The sequence below is a fragment of the Ambystoma mexicanum genome, chromosome 3p, assembly GCF_040938575.1.
Source record: "Ambystoma mexicanum isolate Mex_15411 chromosome 3p, UKY_AmexF1_1, whole genome shotgun sequence".
NCBI classification, from domain to species: Eukaryota; Metazoa; Chordata; class Amphibia; order Caudata; family Ambystomatidae; genus Ambystoma; species Ambystoma mexicanum.
In genome coordinates this window covers 1,132,011,263-1,132,025,665 of record NC_090925.1, presented here as the reverse complement: position 1 = coordinate 1,132,025,665, position 14,403 = coordinate 1,132,011,263, and the positions used below count along the sequence as shown (strand labels likewise).

Here is a 14,403-nt window from a genome sequence, read left to right as displayed (position 1 = left end):
TTTTAAAGCTCAAAAATACTGACTAATTAACTATTAGACACAAAAGATAAATTTGGATGGCTTATAAGTTCAGGATGTCATGAAATTGCCTTTTTTATTTATGATTGTTCTAGGTTTTTTCTAGGTTTTTTCTCTTTCTTCTTTTCTTTCCTGTATAAACCTTTAAAATGTTGGTGTGTGTTTGAAATGCAATGCTTAACTTTTTTAAAGGTTTTAATAAACCATTAAAAAAAAAGAAATTAATATAAAATGAGACCTCGAACTACACTGTGCTTGAGAAGCTTAGATAGAAATGGTTGAAGAGAAATAGGGTGAAAGTTTGAAAGGAGAGACGGGTCAAGGGATGTTTGTTCAGGATAGGTAAAATTCTGGCATGTTTACAGGAGGAGGGAAAACAGTAATTGCAGAGCGAGGTATTGATGAGACCGGTAAGGTAAGGAATGATTTAAGGGTAAGGTCAAGGGATTAGGGAGGAAGGAAGTGGATCCAAGGGAGAGGCAGTTGGATGAGTAAGGAGAGGGAAGTGGTATCAAGGCTGGAAAGTGGAGAGAAAGATGAGAGTGAGTATCCGGGGAAGAAGGGAGTAGACATAGGAGAGTTATTAGATCGGAAACAGGAGTGAAGGGAAGCGACTTTAGAAGTTAATTCTTAAGAGAAAAGCAGAGATAAGAAAGAATGGTCTGGGCAATGACGCAGTCCAATCAGAAAGAGATTGTGATTTCAATCGTTGTTCATCTTTGTGAAGATTGCAATGGAGTGCCATGGGAGCGGGTGTAAGCCAGGGCTGAGGGAGCTTGCAAGATGGGGAGAAGAGTAGAGAGAATGGAAGCATGAAGGACGGTTTCAGCATCATCGGGGGAAGAAAGGAAAAGGAGGAGATGGAGGGAAGGAAAGAGTGGACAGACGTAAGAAAAGAGGGGGAATTGAATTAACGAAATACATGGTGATAGAAACTGCATAGGGGCAGTGGGAGACATAGTATGAAGGGAGGGTACGGGACAGAGAGAGAGGAGAAAGAGGATAAGCAGTGATGGTAGTAGGGGAGGCAGGATGAGAAGATAGGATCCAAAAGGGAACCACATGATTGAGATGGAGGAGAAGGGATAAGGTTTAAATGATACTGGTGCCATCCCAGCCAACCCATGGAGGGACCCATCGACTGCTGCCCATGCTGTACTTGTTAAGTATATTTGTGGGATGCGTGTCCTGCAGCATATGTTGTGGAGGGAGGTGCCGCTTACCATGCCAGGAATGACAATTCCTCGCCTCTCCTCTTTATGTTTTGCTATAGTTTTACTTTCACAGCAGTACACACCCCTTCTTTCCACAGGACCTGAAACCTTTCTTGATATAAATTGCTATCTCTGCAAGAAATTCCACAAAATGTATAACCAAATGCTGATGATAATAACTAAAACTTCAAATATTGTATGAATATTCAATTTGTTTTATGTTTACTTGCAAAACAAGCTATTCACTGTTCAATCCCAGCATGACTGATGGTCTTCCATATGTCCATATGATCTGTGTTGATGTTGACTATGCAAGGCTTTCGAGCTTATGCTTTTATAATTGGAATACTCCGAGCACATTCAGTTCTTGCTATGGCACTTCCAGCAATAGTCCTTCAATGTCAGTATCAAGTCCAACCATAATATGCCAAAGGTGGTCTTTTGCCCAAGAAAGGTCCATGTGCCACATACTTTGGAAATGCTCCAGCATTGTTACACCTTTGGAAGTTAGAGGTAAATGAGGACTGTGGAAATCGGTCTGGCGCTTTAAACACAGACAGCAGATTCACTGGCATGGAACTGCTACTTGAAAACTGCTAGGACTAGTTGTGGTCACTGGGTTTGGCTTTGTTGTTTTATGCTTTGGAACAATTGTGGTTTCTGGAATGGCTATGGAAATTCAGGGAATTGTGGATGGTGAGATTTCTCCAGTGCATGGAATGATAGGAGCAATAGTGGGTAGCAGGATTGCTATGGTGCTTTACGGGCCTGGTTTAGAATGGTGATGAGGTAGCTACAGTGCTTTAAATGCTGGGAGAAATAATGGTCACTATGATGGCTGTGGTGTATTACACCCTGGGAGAAATTGTGGTTAATGATATGTCTACGGTCCAAATGTGGGGCGAGCATTTGTGGATGATAAATTGATTTAGTGCTATATGTGGCAGATTCTGTAGCGGTCATGGCTATGTTGCTTACTTGGTGGGGTGAGAAATTGTGGCTGGTGAATGGCTACAGTGCTTTGCTGGCTGGGTGCGATATGCAATAGTGGTCATGGTTATGCTGCTTTAAATGCTTGGACCACAGAGGTAAATGTGATAGATCTAATGCTTTACATACATGAAACATGTGTGCTTACTAGAATCTCTGTGGTGCTTTACATGCTGGGAGGCGATGTGGTCACTTGATAGCAGTACTTGATGGGTAACTCTACTTTCTAAATTCTCCTCCGATAAAATCAGGAACCCAAGTGTAATAAGTAACCTCAAACCAGCTCTGCCCCCTTAAGCAGCCTCTTGCCACAATGAGCAGCCCTCTGCTATTTACACACGAGCAATCACTTGCGGCAGGCTGGCATACTGAGCACAAATCCTGTCTATGTGAGCAGTTCCAGTGGCTGGTTAGCTCATTCAGAATCATAATAGCAGCCCCCTGGACATGTGATCCCCATCCAGACATAAATTTACATTGATTCAGGTGCTATGTATTTTCTGGCACATAATGTCCCTCATTATGAGGTTGCTAGTGGGCCGCTGCGGCCTATTGGCACCCTCGATTTACCGTTTCCCCCTGCCTGATATCCATTAATAATATTACGGTAAGTTCCCATTCCAGTGGAGTTCCATTGGGCTCCACGGGAATGGGAACACTGATGCACCGGCACCGTTGTTAACGGTGCTTCAGTGATGTATCTGCCAGTAGGGGCGTGATTGGCGCTGCAAGAGGGGGGGCCTTTGGTGGGCTATAGCCCCGGGTCTTCTGGTTGTAGCCCCAGATGGAAGCTCAGGGGTTACAACCAAAAAGGATAGCTAGCCCCCAGTCCCGACAGTCCCAAAATGAGTGTAGCCCCAGATCTTTTCCAGATCTAGCAACACCCCTGGGCGTGAACTACCAGCATGTCAGGCCGGCCAGTTCAAAGCCCCTAGCAGCAGGCACAGGGTGAGCCCGTCCGGAAAAGGTGCCGGTAACCATTGTTACTGGCAGTTTTTTCTGGACCGGCTCACTCCTCATGAGGGCCATACATTTTTGTTGGGCTATCAAGAGACAAAAGAAAAGCGATGGCCATTACACACCATCCATAATACTTCTTCCTTCTGTTAGTTCGACTGAAATATGACTTTCAATGGTTAATGCTTCGATTGAGCACAACTATTTGCCTCCTGTGCATCCAATAGTCTGCAAACACTTGCAGGCACAAAGGTCTTTGCTACTGACTTAAAGCCTGGAGTTTTAGAATGCTTAGTCCCATGTTCCAATTGACTTTCATTTCTATGGCTTGTTTGCCAACATATTTGGAATGCTGGGTTTTAAAATCCACTTTATGACTATATTTACACTAAGGTTTTCTTTGGTGGAGAGCTCTTTTAATGCCACTTTGAGATGGAGGAGCCCACTTCCTACCCTTAGTGCAATTTGGCGTGAACATATTTTCCAGAGAGGCGCTTAGTTACCAACCCTGCCCAGATGTGCAAGATGGAGGCAACACATTCCCGCCAACTCGTCAGGAAGGCGGTCCCTCTGAGCCGGCTGCTACGCCCAGCAGCGTGGCCTGTGCACTCCTCCTTAGGGCAACAGTGTTGGTTCCAGCTTTCACCTCTTGCACATTCCACTTGATAAAAGCGCTTCCTTACTGATGTAAGCAACAGTCGACTCACATGCACAGTGCACGGTACGTGCACAGCGGGAGGCTCGAATGGAAATTCTGACTGTGCCACGGCAACATGATTACTGGTGGGGTTTCTATGATGGTTATGCAATTAAATCCCTGGTGTGGAACCCCCATAAATTGTTACTTTTTTTTATCTGCTTTGCTTTGACAAGGAAGCGTAGCCATGCTATAAAAATACAGCTCTCTGCTCCTACTGTATAAACATGTCTTCTTGGGCAACCCCTAACCTCACCCTGACACATGCCTTCATACATGAAACCAGTCCTGCACGTAAAACACCTACGTTGTGGCTAGACATTGAGGGGCCCTGCACCCCCAACAATACATGCTTAGCTCTGTCTCAGAGGCCATACAAGCTTAGTTATAAGTTCATTTTTGCTGACTGTTGCGTATGTCAACAATGTGTACAGCACTGCTCTAAATCGGTGCTTGCCGTGTTCAGAGATGTATCAAAGATAATGCATAAACACATATAGAATCATAGTCTTCTTAGCCAGGAGTGATAGTTAACTGCAGACCTGTTGCAGCTGAGGGTGAAACCGCGCATTACAACATCTCGACAATAAAATACAGCTGCCCCCAGCTGAGAAATTCTTCCTCCCAATATTGGCCAACGAATGGCTGCGCATGGGCCGCGCGGCTACTCACCAGAGAAATGCTGTCATCACTGTGATGGTGCGAACGTTGGTGGTCTTCATCAGGTCCAAAACGGTGTGCTTTTTTTGCTGCCTGGATTTCAAGTCTTCCATCTGTCGAAATAATGGACCGACATCAAATATTAGAGAGATGCAGGTTCTTTTCATGGAAGGGCAGTAACTTTTCAAAATCCAAAAGTCTTTCCAACTCTATTTACCCTAAGCATGCATTGTGCTATTAGAAGCGCCTCTCTCTTCTTCCGAACTGAGCAGGTTGAGGTTTTCGACAAGACATTTTCTCACGCTGAATAGTCATGAATACATGAATGAATGAGCGAATGAATGAGCGAATGGGGAAAATAATGAGCCTCGTCCACCTGACGCCTTCCAGGTTGCCGCTCTTTTCCCCACTTAGCAAGCCCCGCCCACCTGTGCCTTCCTGGTGCTGCTCTTTTCCCTACTTAAGGAGCCGTCCAGCCTCTTTTCCTTTGCAGATGGGGAGTAGGTGCAAGTGGATCTAGGTCACCTGGCCTAAGCCCCGCTCACCTAGTACCTTCCAGGTTGCCGCTCTTTTCCCCACTTAGCAAGCCCCGCCCGCCAGGTGCCTTCCTGGTTGCCGCTCTTTTCCCTACTTAAGGAGCCCTCCAGCATCTTTTCCTTTGCAGATGGGGAGCAGTTACAAGTGGATCTAGGTCACCTGGCCTAAGCCCCGCCTACCTGGTGCCTTCCAGGTTGCCGCTCTTTTCCCCACTTAGCAAGCCCCGCACTCATGGTGCCTTCCTGGTTGCCGCTCTTTTCCCTAATTAAGGAGCCCTCCAGTCTTTTTTCCTTTGCATATGGGGAGCAGGTGCAAGTGGATCTAGGTCACCTGGCCTAAGGCCACCCCACCTGGTGCCTTCCAGGTTGCTACTCTTTTCCCCACTTAGCAAGCTCCGCCCACCTGGTGCCTTTCTGGTTGCTGCTCTTTTCCCAACTTATGTAGCCCTCCAGCCTCTTTTCCTTTGCAGATGGGGAGCATGTGCAAGTGGATCTAGAGCACCTGGCCTAAGTCCCGCCCACCTGATGCCTTCCAGGTTGCTGCTCTTTTCCCCACTTAGCAAGCCCCGCTCACCTGGTGCCTTCCTGGTTGCCGCTCTTTTCCCTACTTAAGGTGCCGTCCAGCCTTTTTTCCTTTGCAGATGGGGTGCAAGTGGATCTGGGGTCACCTGGCCTAAGCCCAGCCCACCTGGCACCCTCTAGGTTGCTGCTCTTTTCCTTACTTAAGGAGCCCTCCAACCTCTTTTCCTTTGTTGATGGGGAGCAGGTGCAAGTGGATCTAGGTCATCTGGCCTAAGCACCATCCACCTTCTTAGCCCTGCTTCTTCCTTTCTGCTCTTGACTCTTAGATCAAGGGTGACTCTCGCCCGGGCATCTGAAGCGAAGGGCAGATGAAGAAAAGGTCAATTCCTGTTTGGACCAGGAGGACCCAGGGCCTGACCCCCTGCTCAGAGAGCAGGTAAGCATGCACAAAGATGTGTTTACTCCCTATGTCCCCACAGGCCATCCCCATTCCCTCTGGCGCCCCTTTGATGTTCCTTGAAACCATCCTTCTCGCACACAGGTCTTGCCTGTTTTGCTTGATTCTTCTACCCTGCTCCCCCCTCCCCCCTCCTCCGGCCTATTTCTGCAGGAGTCTGTCCTGATACATTCTGGTTTCACCATCACCGTTTTGTGGCCAATGCTGGATTTGACCATTATGGACTTCATTGATTCACGGTGCGTCACCCTTTCTCAACTCTCATGCTGGACTTCCATTGCATCTTGTACTCATGGTGGCCCTGAATCATGCTGTTCCCATCTTCATCTTGTATCCTGGCTTGCAACATTATGTGTTACTGCTGACTTCTGCAATTGTATTCACTCACCCCTCTTGCTTCTCCACTCTTTTTGACTGCTTACTCTCTGTTCTCCCTCCTCTCCCTTTATCCCTTTACCTATCTCTTCCCCTCCTCCCCTTATTTTCTTCTATGCACTTACTCTATCTGAATTGTCCCTGGGACTAGTATGATAGCAACCGCATCTGTCTCCTCACCCGGCCCTTTACTTGTTCCCCTCCCTCCTCCAGCACTATCTGAAATGTCATCAGGCCTAGTACGATAGTCGCTTGTTTTGTTCCTCTGCTCATTTTCTGCACCCCTCTCCCTCACCTTATGTTTTTTTCCGACTCTAACAGAAATGTCGTCAGGCCAAGTACGATAGTTAAATTCACATCCTTACTGTTCATGGCCCGTAAGAATGTAATTGTATTTTCCCTTGCTCTATCCCTTGCCTTGAAGCGCTTTGAAACACATTGTGTATAGGCGCTATATAAATAAACTATCATATCACATCATATCATATTAAACATGACATGGAACACGCCACATATCTAATTATCTTTATGCAAAATGTTAGGATTTGCTTTCGTAACTCCACCCTCATTGAACAGAAATCAGTGGAGGGAATTTGATTATCCTACACCACTGAACTAATCCAACCATGGAAACACAGCAGCTGCTCTTGTGCATTGAAAAAAGCTTTGTGTAGCCGGAGTCCTCCGAGAGAAGAGACTATTGTTTTTTAAAATTTTAATTGAATTTTTTATTTTGCTTATGGTTACAAATAACAAATCTTAGGCACATGAAAATAACATCCACGATAAGCAAGGCAAAGATAACATACATATAAAATACCCATTTAATAATACAATACAAATACGTAGCAGATTAATCTCGTAAACGTTAATAAAATATGCATGTAATTGATATAGTTTAAAAAGAGCAATGTAAAAGCATACACGTTAACCTTAATCACCTAATCGGAGCTGCTAATAGAATTCTCAATATAAGAACCACTTTCCATGCATAGTATGCAGCCGCAGAGATCACAATTGATTGTGCACCATATATCGAACTCCAAAACTGGTCAGAACTAATAAAATCCACACTAGTAGTCAAAAACCTATAACATTTCACCTAGAGAAATGTTAATTTAGAACATTGAGTGAGATGGTGATGTGCCGTCTCAATAAGAGAGTTACATAATTGTCAGGTTCGCTTTTGTCGCGGCATATCAGTCCAGCGACCCGTATGTTCGAGATTCAGCAGAATATTTTAACGTAGATATATAATACATCTCTGTATCTGTAGTGAACATAATTTAGTGAGATAAAAACATGGAGCATTTCTGTGAACGCTTTGAATACTACATATCGAATACAATTTCTCATTCGCTACATAATCAATATTGTTCATGACATCCAAGTTCCTCGATTTCGTTTTTAGACTATCTACTGCATTTGGAATTTGCATCAAATCATTAGTTGTCATATCTAGGTTATATAGACATGGATTTACAGTTGTACTATAGTTTACAGAGACTATTCATTCCAGGGAGAAGGCACCAGGAAATCCTCTAGAAAGAATAGGAAAGCACCTGAGCTGCACTGTGCCCCAGTCATTTGTCTCTGCCTTGCATGAAATCAATCAAGCTGATAGGTGGCACGTGCTCTCAGGCGTAGGGTGTGCCTGGCATTGTTCTTGCCACAATAAGGTTTAAGCTTTCAAAAATAGGTAATTGCGTTCCTTGTGGCAGCCAATCAGATTCCTTGGACGGAAGTCCATAAATGCTGGTAAATATAGGTCCTCAGCTGGTGGAGGAAAGGACAGGAGGACAGAAGGGGTGGTAGCACTCAAAGGTCATGGGCTAATAGCATTATGGATCTTAGAGAGGTCCCAGTAAGGCTAGTTGTTGCCCTTACCCACGTCATAACACCTGGCCTAAGATTCAGAACCATAATGCCCGTACCTAGCTTCTCTGATTGGATATGTGGTCGGTTATGCTCCCGCCCCACCAATGAGCTTTGTAAAGCATGATCCTGTACATTTGTCACAGTCACAGGTTGGATTCCTGGCAGGGCTGACTCAGCCTTTCATACTTCCAAGCATGATACATGAAGTACCCTTAAATTGGATAACAATGAAAGCAGTTATTACAGTGCTGAGAGGTTGAAGGCATCCGACATGAGCACTATGCAAGAATCTAATTAGTGTATAACGATACATAGGTTAATGTGCAGATGGAGTCAAAGATATGACGTGTGTCACACGACAGCAGAGACAAAAAAGACACGCTAAGAAACTTCTGTTAGACTAGAAAAGAAAATCGTTCCTCCCTTCTGTTGGTTCGAGGCTGCCCAGTGGTCACAGGATAAATTCCCCAGTGTGCTGGACCTCGGACACATTGAAGCCTGTCACCGGAAGGCAGTCACCGGAAGGCAAGATACCTAAACATATGGGACTTCTATTTATCAATAAGAAATGCAAGGGCCCCAAAGGGATGTGGCACCTCTGCAGACCAGGTTCTCTCCACCCATTAACAAAGTAGGCACAATGAGCATGTTCTTTCCGTCTGATGCTTTATTAACATTTTAGGCAACAAATGAGCATGCTTGCAGATTATTAGTCCTACCTAACATTTAAATGCAACATCCTTCTATCACGTGGCATAGACATGTGTTATGAATGTTATTTATATCGCATACTGCTGCCATTTTCAAGATCTCTTGGATCTCTGGTGGATCGGAAATTAAAGAGGGGAGGGGAGGTCTTGTTAGAGGGAGGATAGGGCGAGTGCAGTAGTGCTTTTGCTGTTATCTTGGTAGTTTCAGTTTGGAAAAACTGGTCACTTTGTGTTGGGTTTGCGTCTAGGGGGTATGGGTTGGCGGTCGTTCTGTTGTGTGCAAGCATGTGTAGGTTGTTTTGAGTGGGATGGATTTGAGGTTGTTGTGATTGAGTGAGCTCTTGGAGGAGGAATGCATTTTTCTGTATGATTTTGGAGTTGGTGTTGCGATGTTCGAGTGTGGGTGTTTTATTTGGTAATTGCGTGGTGTGTTTGTAAGAGGATGGAGAACTTTAGCAGGGTTAATGGCAGGAAAAGGGAGATCCTTATGTAAAAGTGGCCAAGGGACCATTATCAGCCTCCCCGTCTACATGCAATTAGAAATGGGCCCTGGAAATCCCCTGCACCAAGAACGGAAGACCCAGCCATAGGACAAAGGTTAACTGTCTTTATTACAAATTCAAATGACTGGGATTGCACACATGGACAACTTAACATTTGCCACATGCTCTCGTTCATCAGGAGTATTTCGTCTTGTTTTGTTAACCTGTGACGTCACAAAAATGAAGTCACATCCCAAAAAACCTAACTGGGAAGGGATTGGTCAGTGAGGTGAACTACATATCTAATCCATAGGGGATTAGTGCACTCATTTGGGTAAACCATATCTAGGGGCTCCTCCTGAGACCACCTCTAAAAGTATCAAATAAAAAGTTACAGGTTATTGGAAGGTGTTTGGCCGCTGCAACAAAGTGTAGCTTAGCTTGGAAGGTGGCCAGGGATTGAACAGGAAGGGTCTTCTGAGCCTTGGAGCTTTGGACAGTTACCAGGCCAAGTGCAACTATCAAGGTAGTGGGAACGACCCCAAAGGTGCTGCATGTTCCTACTAAGTGTCCTTCTCCAATCTCCTAGGCCTTGAGACTGAACATTTGGCTTTGAAACTGCATTACTTGTGTATTCCCCTGTCTTCAGTCCGATGGCAACAGTCATCTCTATCTGACTCAAATGTATAGGCCCTGTCGTGCAAGTGTGGATCACGTGTGTAGTGACCAAGAAATGGATTTCTCTTGTCTGTAATAGTAAGGATTTTCGGCTTCTGTTCCCTGCATGTGCCCTATCTTTCCTGCTAACTGTAAACATTCCTTCTCTCAGTGTCCTTGGCTGGCTGTGCACGGTAGCCGCGCTGGAAGCTTGTTCTGCACACTTCAGCTGGATCAGCCTGTCAGCTTTTCTCTGTTTTTCGAGTGCTTGAAGTTTCACCTATTCACTCCAATGTACCTATGGCTTCCATCTTTACTCACATGGCCATCCCTGTTAGCTGTGTTAAATGCCAGCAAGCAGTTCATATGTATTTTCATGCATCTTGCAGTATCAGCGTAGCAAAAGATTTATGTGTGTCAGTCCTCTAACTATGTGAGTCATAAGCATATCCTTTGTGTCTATCAGCAATGAAGCAAAATGTCTGCGTAACTTCGTGCATGGATGCCTGTGTGCTTCTCGTCTAACGCATCTATGTCATGATGTCAGTAATGACATCACCAGTGTTCCCCGAGGTTGTAGTCAGTCAACTTCTTCTATTGATGAAAACTGTATCTCTTCGATATGGATGATGCCGAGTTTCTTACACACCTTTTACTGCGCCACAGTGGGTTTATTGGCACTGTGATTTGATTATGTTTCCATTGATAAAAACATGCTTATCCGTAATAGTGGTTTAACATGAAGTTCTTGATTTTGCAATATTCTTCAAAGCAAATAGGCCCTATGTGATAACACGTGTTTCGACACCACAGTGTCTTTTTCAAATCAGGGCAAGTCTATGCATTGATGTGGATAGGTTAATTTGTCATAAAAATACACATACAATCGGTGTACATATTAGACGAAAAACTTCCCAAAAAACATTATTCATAATATAGTGTATAACTGTATAAAAGTCATACATGGCCTAGTGCAAAAGCATGTTTTACACAGAGATTTAGGAGGGGAGAGTCCGGGAGGTTCAGGAGGGATTGTACATAAAGAACAAGTGAGCGAGAGAGAAAAAAGGGGTGTGGGGTGAGAAATAAGTGTAGTTATACAGTATGAAAAACCTCTTCCATTGATAACAGTTTCCATGTCCACAATATTATTGTGCTTTTATTGGCCATAGTCTGGTTACTGTATAAGTAAGCTACAGGTGTAGGTTGGCATAAACTGGGTCAAAGCATCATGTTTTAAAGTTTAATTAGCAGTGATTTATTTGGACTAGTTTGTGATCCCCTAAATACATGTTGGTAGCTTGCCAGAAAGAAACTATCCTCTTACCGTGTTTCTGATGTTTACTGATGGTTAACATTGGGGGTCATTACGACCCAGGCGGTAAGTATGCCAACTTTACCACCATGGTGTAAACTACGTTTACACCATGGTGGATGGCAAATTTACCGCCCCATTCCAAGGTGAGTGGGGCGGTAAATCCCCATTTCCCATTTTACCCTTCCCCATTTTTGCCACATAGGGCATAATGGGAGTGGGGAAGGCGCTAATTACGGAGGCGTAATTAGCACCAAGGCGGTTTAGCGCCATGGATTTAAACGGCTGCTACAAGCAGCCGTTAAAATCGGAATCAGGCGTTAAGGGTTAACGACGGCGTTAACCCTTAACGCCTGAGTTGTAATGAGGCCCATTGCGTCTGTACTGGGTGAGTGACTTTTATACACTTCTACACTATATTTGGTCATGAATAATGGTTTTTTGGGATGTTTTTCGTCTTTTCCTCTTTTCTTTTCTTTTTCTCTAATATGTACACCGATTGTATGTGTATTTTTATGACATATTAACCTATTCACATTTTGTTTAATCAATGCATAGACTTGCCCTGATTTGAAAAAGACACAGTGGTGTCGAAACACGTGTTATCACATAGGGCCTTTTTGTTTTGTTTAGAAGAATATTGCAAAATCAAGAACTTTATGTTAAACCACTATTACGGATAAGCACGTTTTTACTGATGGAAACATAATGAAATCACAGTGCCAATCAACCCACTGTGGCGCAGTAAAAGGTGTGTGGGAAACTCAGCATCATCCAAGTTTTTTCAACGGAGTGGAGGAACTCAATGTCTCCGTAGATTCCCACACCAATTCGACACTAAGTTCCAATAGGAACATTCACATGTAAATCCGGTCGCGGGGGCCCGCAAGTTGATATCCACCTAAAGGTACCTCAATATTAGGGGATCTCTTCAATACTTTCATCCAGGTATGGTTTGAATGGTTGTCTGAGTGAGTAGCACTTCTCGCATTTGGGATACATCGATGATCGGGAGGAAGGGCCCATAAGCGATGTACATCTCTCATTTCTCTGTTGCAGAACTGAGAGTGGGATGGATGCAACGAGGGCCACGTTTAGGCCCCCCTCTTCACTTATGACGATGTTGTGTAGATTATTTGCTTTAGACTGAGTGGTTAGCAGTATTACATTTTCTTTCATTCATTACATGGCTACGGTAATGGGCATGTAGTTACGGTTAAGTTGCTGTTTTCATAGGAAGAGCACTTTTTGGGCGGCTTATAACTCGGCACCCCCTGGACGAATCCTTACCAAAGCAAAAAGCAGTGTATGGGCCACTCTGAATTTTGTTCCAAAGTTTGGTAAGGATTCGTCAAGGGGGGCCAAAGTTATAGGGGGGTCCCAAAACGTCTTTTTTTTCCCATAGACTGAATGGGGCAAAAACGTTGCGCACGGCTACAGGCCAAACCACTGGACGGATTGTCATCAATTTATGTGGCAGGGGCTTATTCCCCAAAGCATGCTTTTGTATATTTTGTGCGAAATCTTTTTGTAGTTTCCTTTAAAATTATCAAAAAATAGCTCTCTAAGAATTAGTGATATCTATGTCCGCTCCGCGGTCCCACTGCCCTGTTCGCTCAGTGGAGAATATTTCTATTGGCTAATCCATGGCATGCTGTACGTCAAGAAGTTGCGCTTTCACCGATTGGGTCTGCAGCAGCGTCAAGTGCGTAGCATTCTTTTGATACGGCCGCCATGGTCACTTAGTTTTTGAGTTGTACACCGAAATCACTGCAAGCAAACCCTTATGGAACCTTGTGTCGAAAGGTAAGCATTACTTATAAGTGGCAGTAGAAAGTGAAACAGTACTTTGTTCTTGTTACCACTATCGTACCATGCACTGCAACTTGGTAGACAATGTACTACAAGTCTTTACTGCGTCTTTGTAAGAAGCCAACACCAACATTACTGCCGTTAGACTGGCGTCCTATATTTTGGAATGTGAGGCAGCCACCTGCACGGTTTCGTAAACAGAGCGCGTCTGCACGTGGTCCGGAGTAACGGTTCTCATGAGTGACTGCTGATATGTAGTAGCAAAAAGAGAATTTATTTGCGTTCGGAGTGAAGGTCAGTTCAGCTCATTTCAATTTTTCAGTAGGCGCTCAGTATGGTCATGCACGCACCAAACCTCATAAGGGTCAATTGTTTTTCGACCTTGATGTACAGGAACCAGAGACAGAAAGAATGTAGGGAGTCACAGTTTGTGAAACATTCCCTTTGATAACTTATGCTTCAAAAAGGTTTGTGAGGCACATGAAATATCAGTTCCCGTGGAAGTCTTCTAGCAAAGAACTACTGTGCGACTGCGGAGGTCGAAATGGAGCCGGTGCTTATCATGTAAGCTTATTTTAGAGGCCTGTACAACAACGTGCCATTATTTACTTGGTCTGAAAAAAATATATATTTATTACTAGTAATGATTTTGAAAGTTTGTGTGCCGTTGAAATTACATATTGCACATTACCGCCCTTTTGGAAGTTTGTGTGTCGTTCAAAATTCATATCGCACATTAGCACCGTCTGTACAATGTCACTACAATTTCCACTATTACCTACGACATTTATGTGACAATCATATTTTTTTAAGTACTATACAGATTGTTCATTGTCGCCTTTTCTAAGGAGTCAATGCATTTCCCCATATAAAAATAATTGTTTATAGAAATGTAATGTGTTACCCTTTACATTTCCGCAAAGGCTTTGTATTCATGCCTTTTTTTTGTCATTTTATCCTCAGCTACTTCCTTCCATACTGCGAATGTCATGGACTTCAGTGTCCAACTGACGGTTTCTTTAATCGTCAAGTGCAGCTTTTCGTCACTGGTTGTATGTGCGTCATCATTGAATGGGATGCCCGCATAGGACCTCTATGTATGTACGCGGTTGTAGCAGTAAGA

The 14,403-nt window shown here is 44.1% G+C and overlaps 1 protein-coding gene across 1 annotated transcript in view; it reads right to left on the bottom strand.

The window, feature by feature from the left end:
- The window catches only part of LOC138581303 (solute carrier family 22 member 4-like), a 745,421-nt gene that overhangs the window by 108,972 nt on the left and 622,046 nt on the right, over nt 1–14,403 (bottom strand). Inside the window, exon 6 of the mRNA XM_069652517.1 lies at nt 4,549–4,649. Coding sequence (XP_069508618.1) covers nt 4,549–4,649 — 101 coding nt within the window. The remainder of the gene's footprint in view (nt 1–4,548; nt 4,650–14,403) is intronic.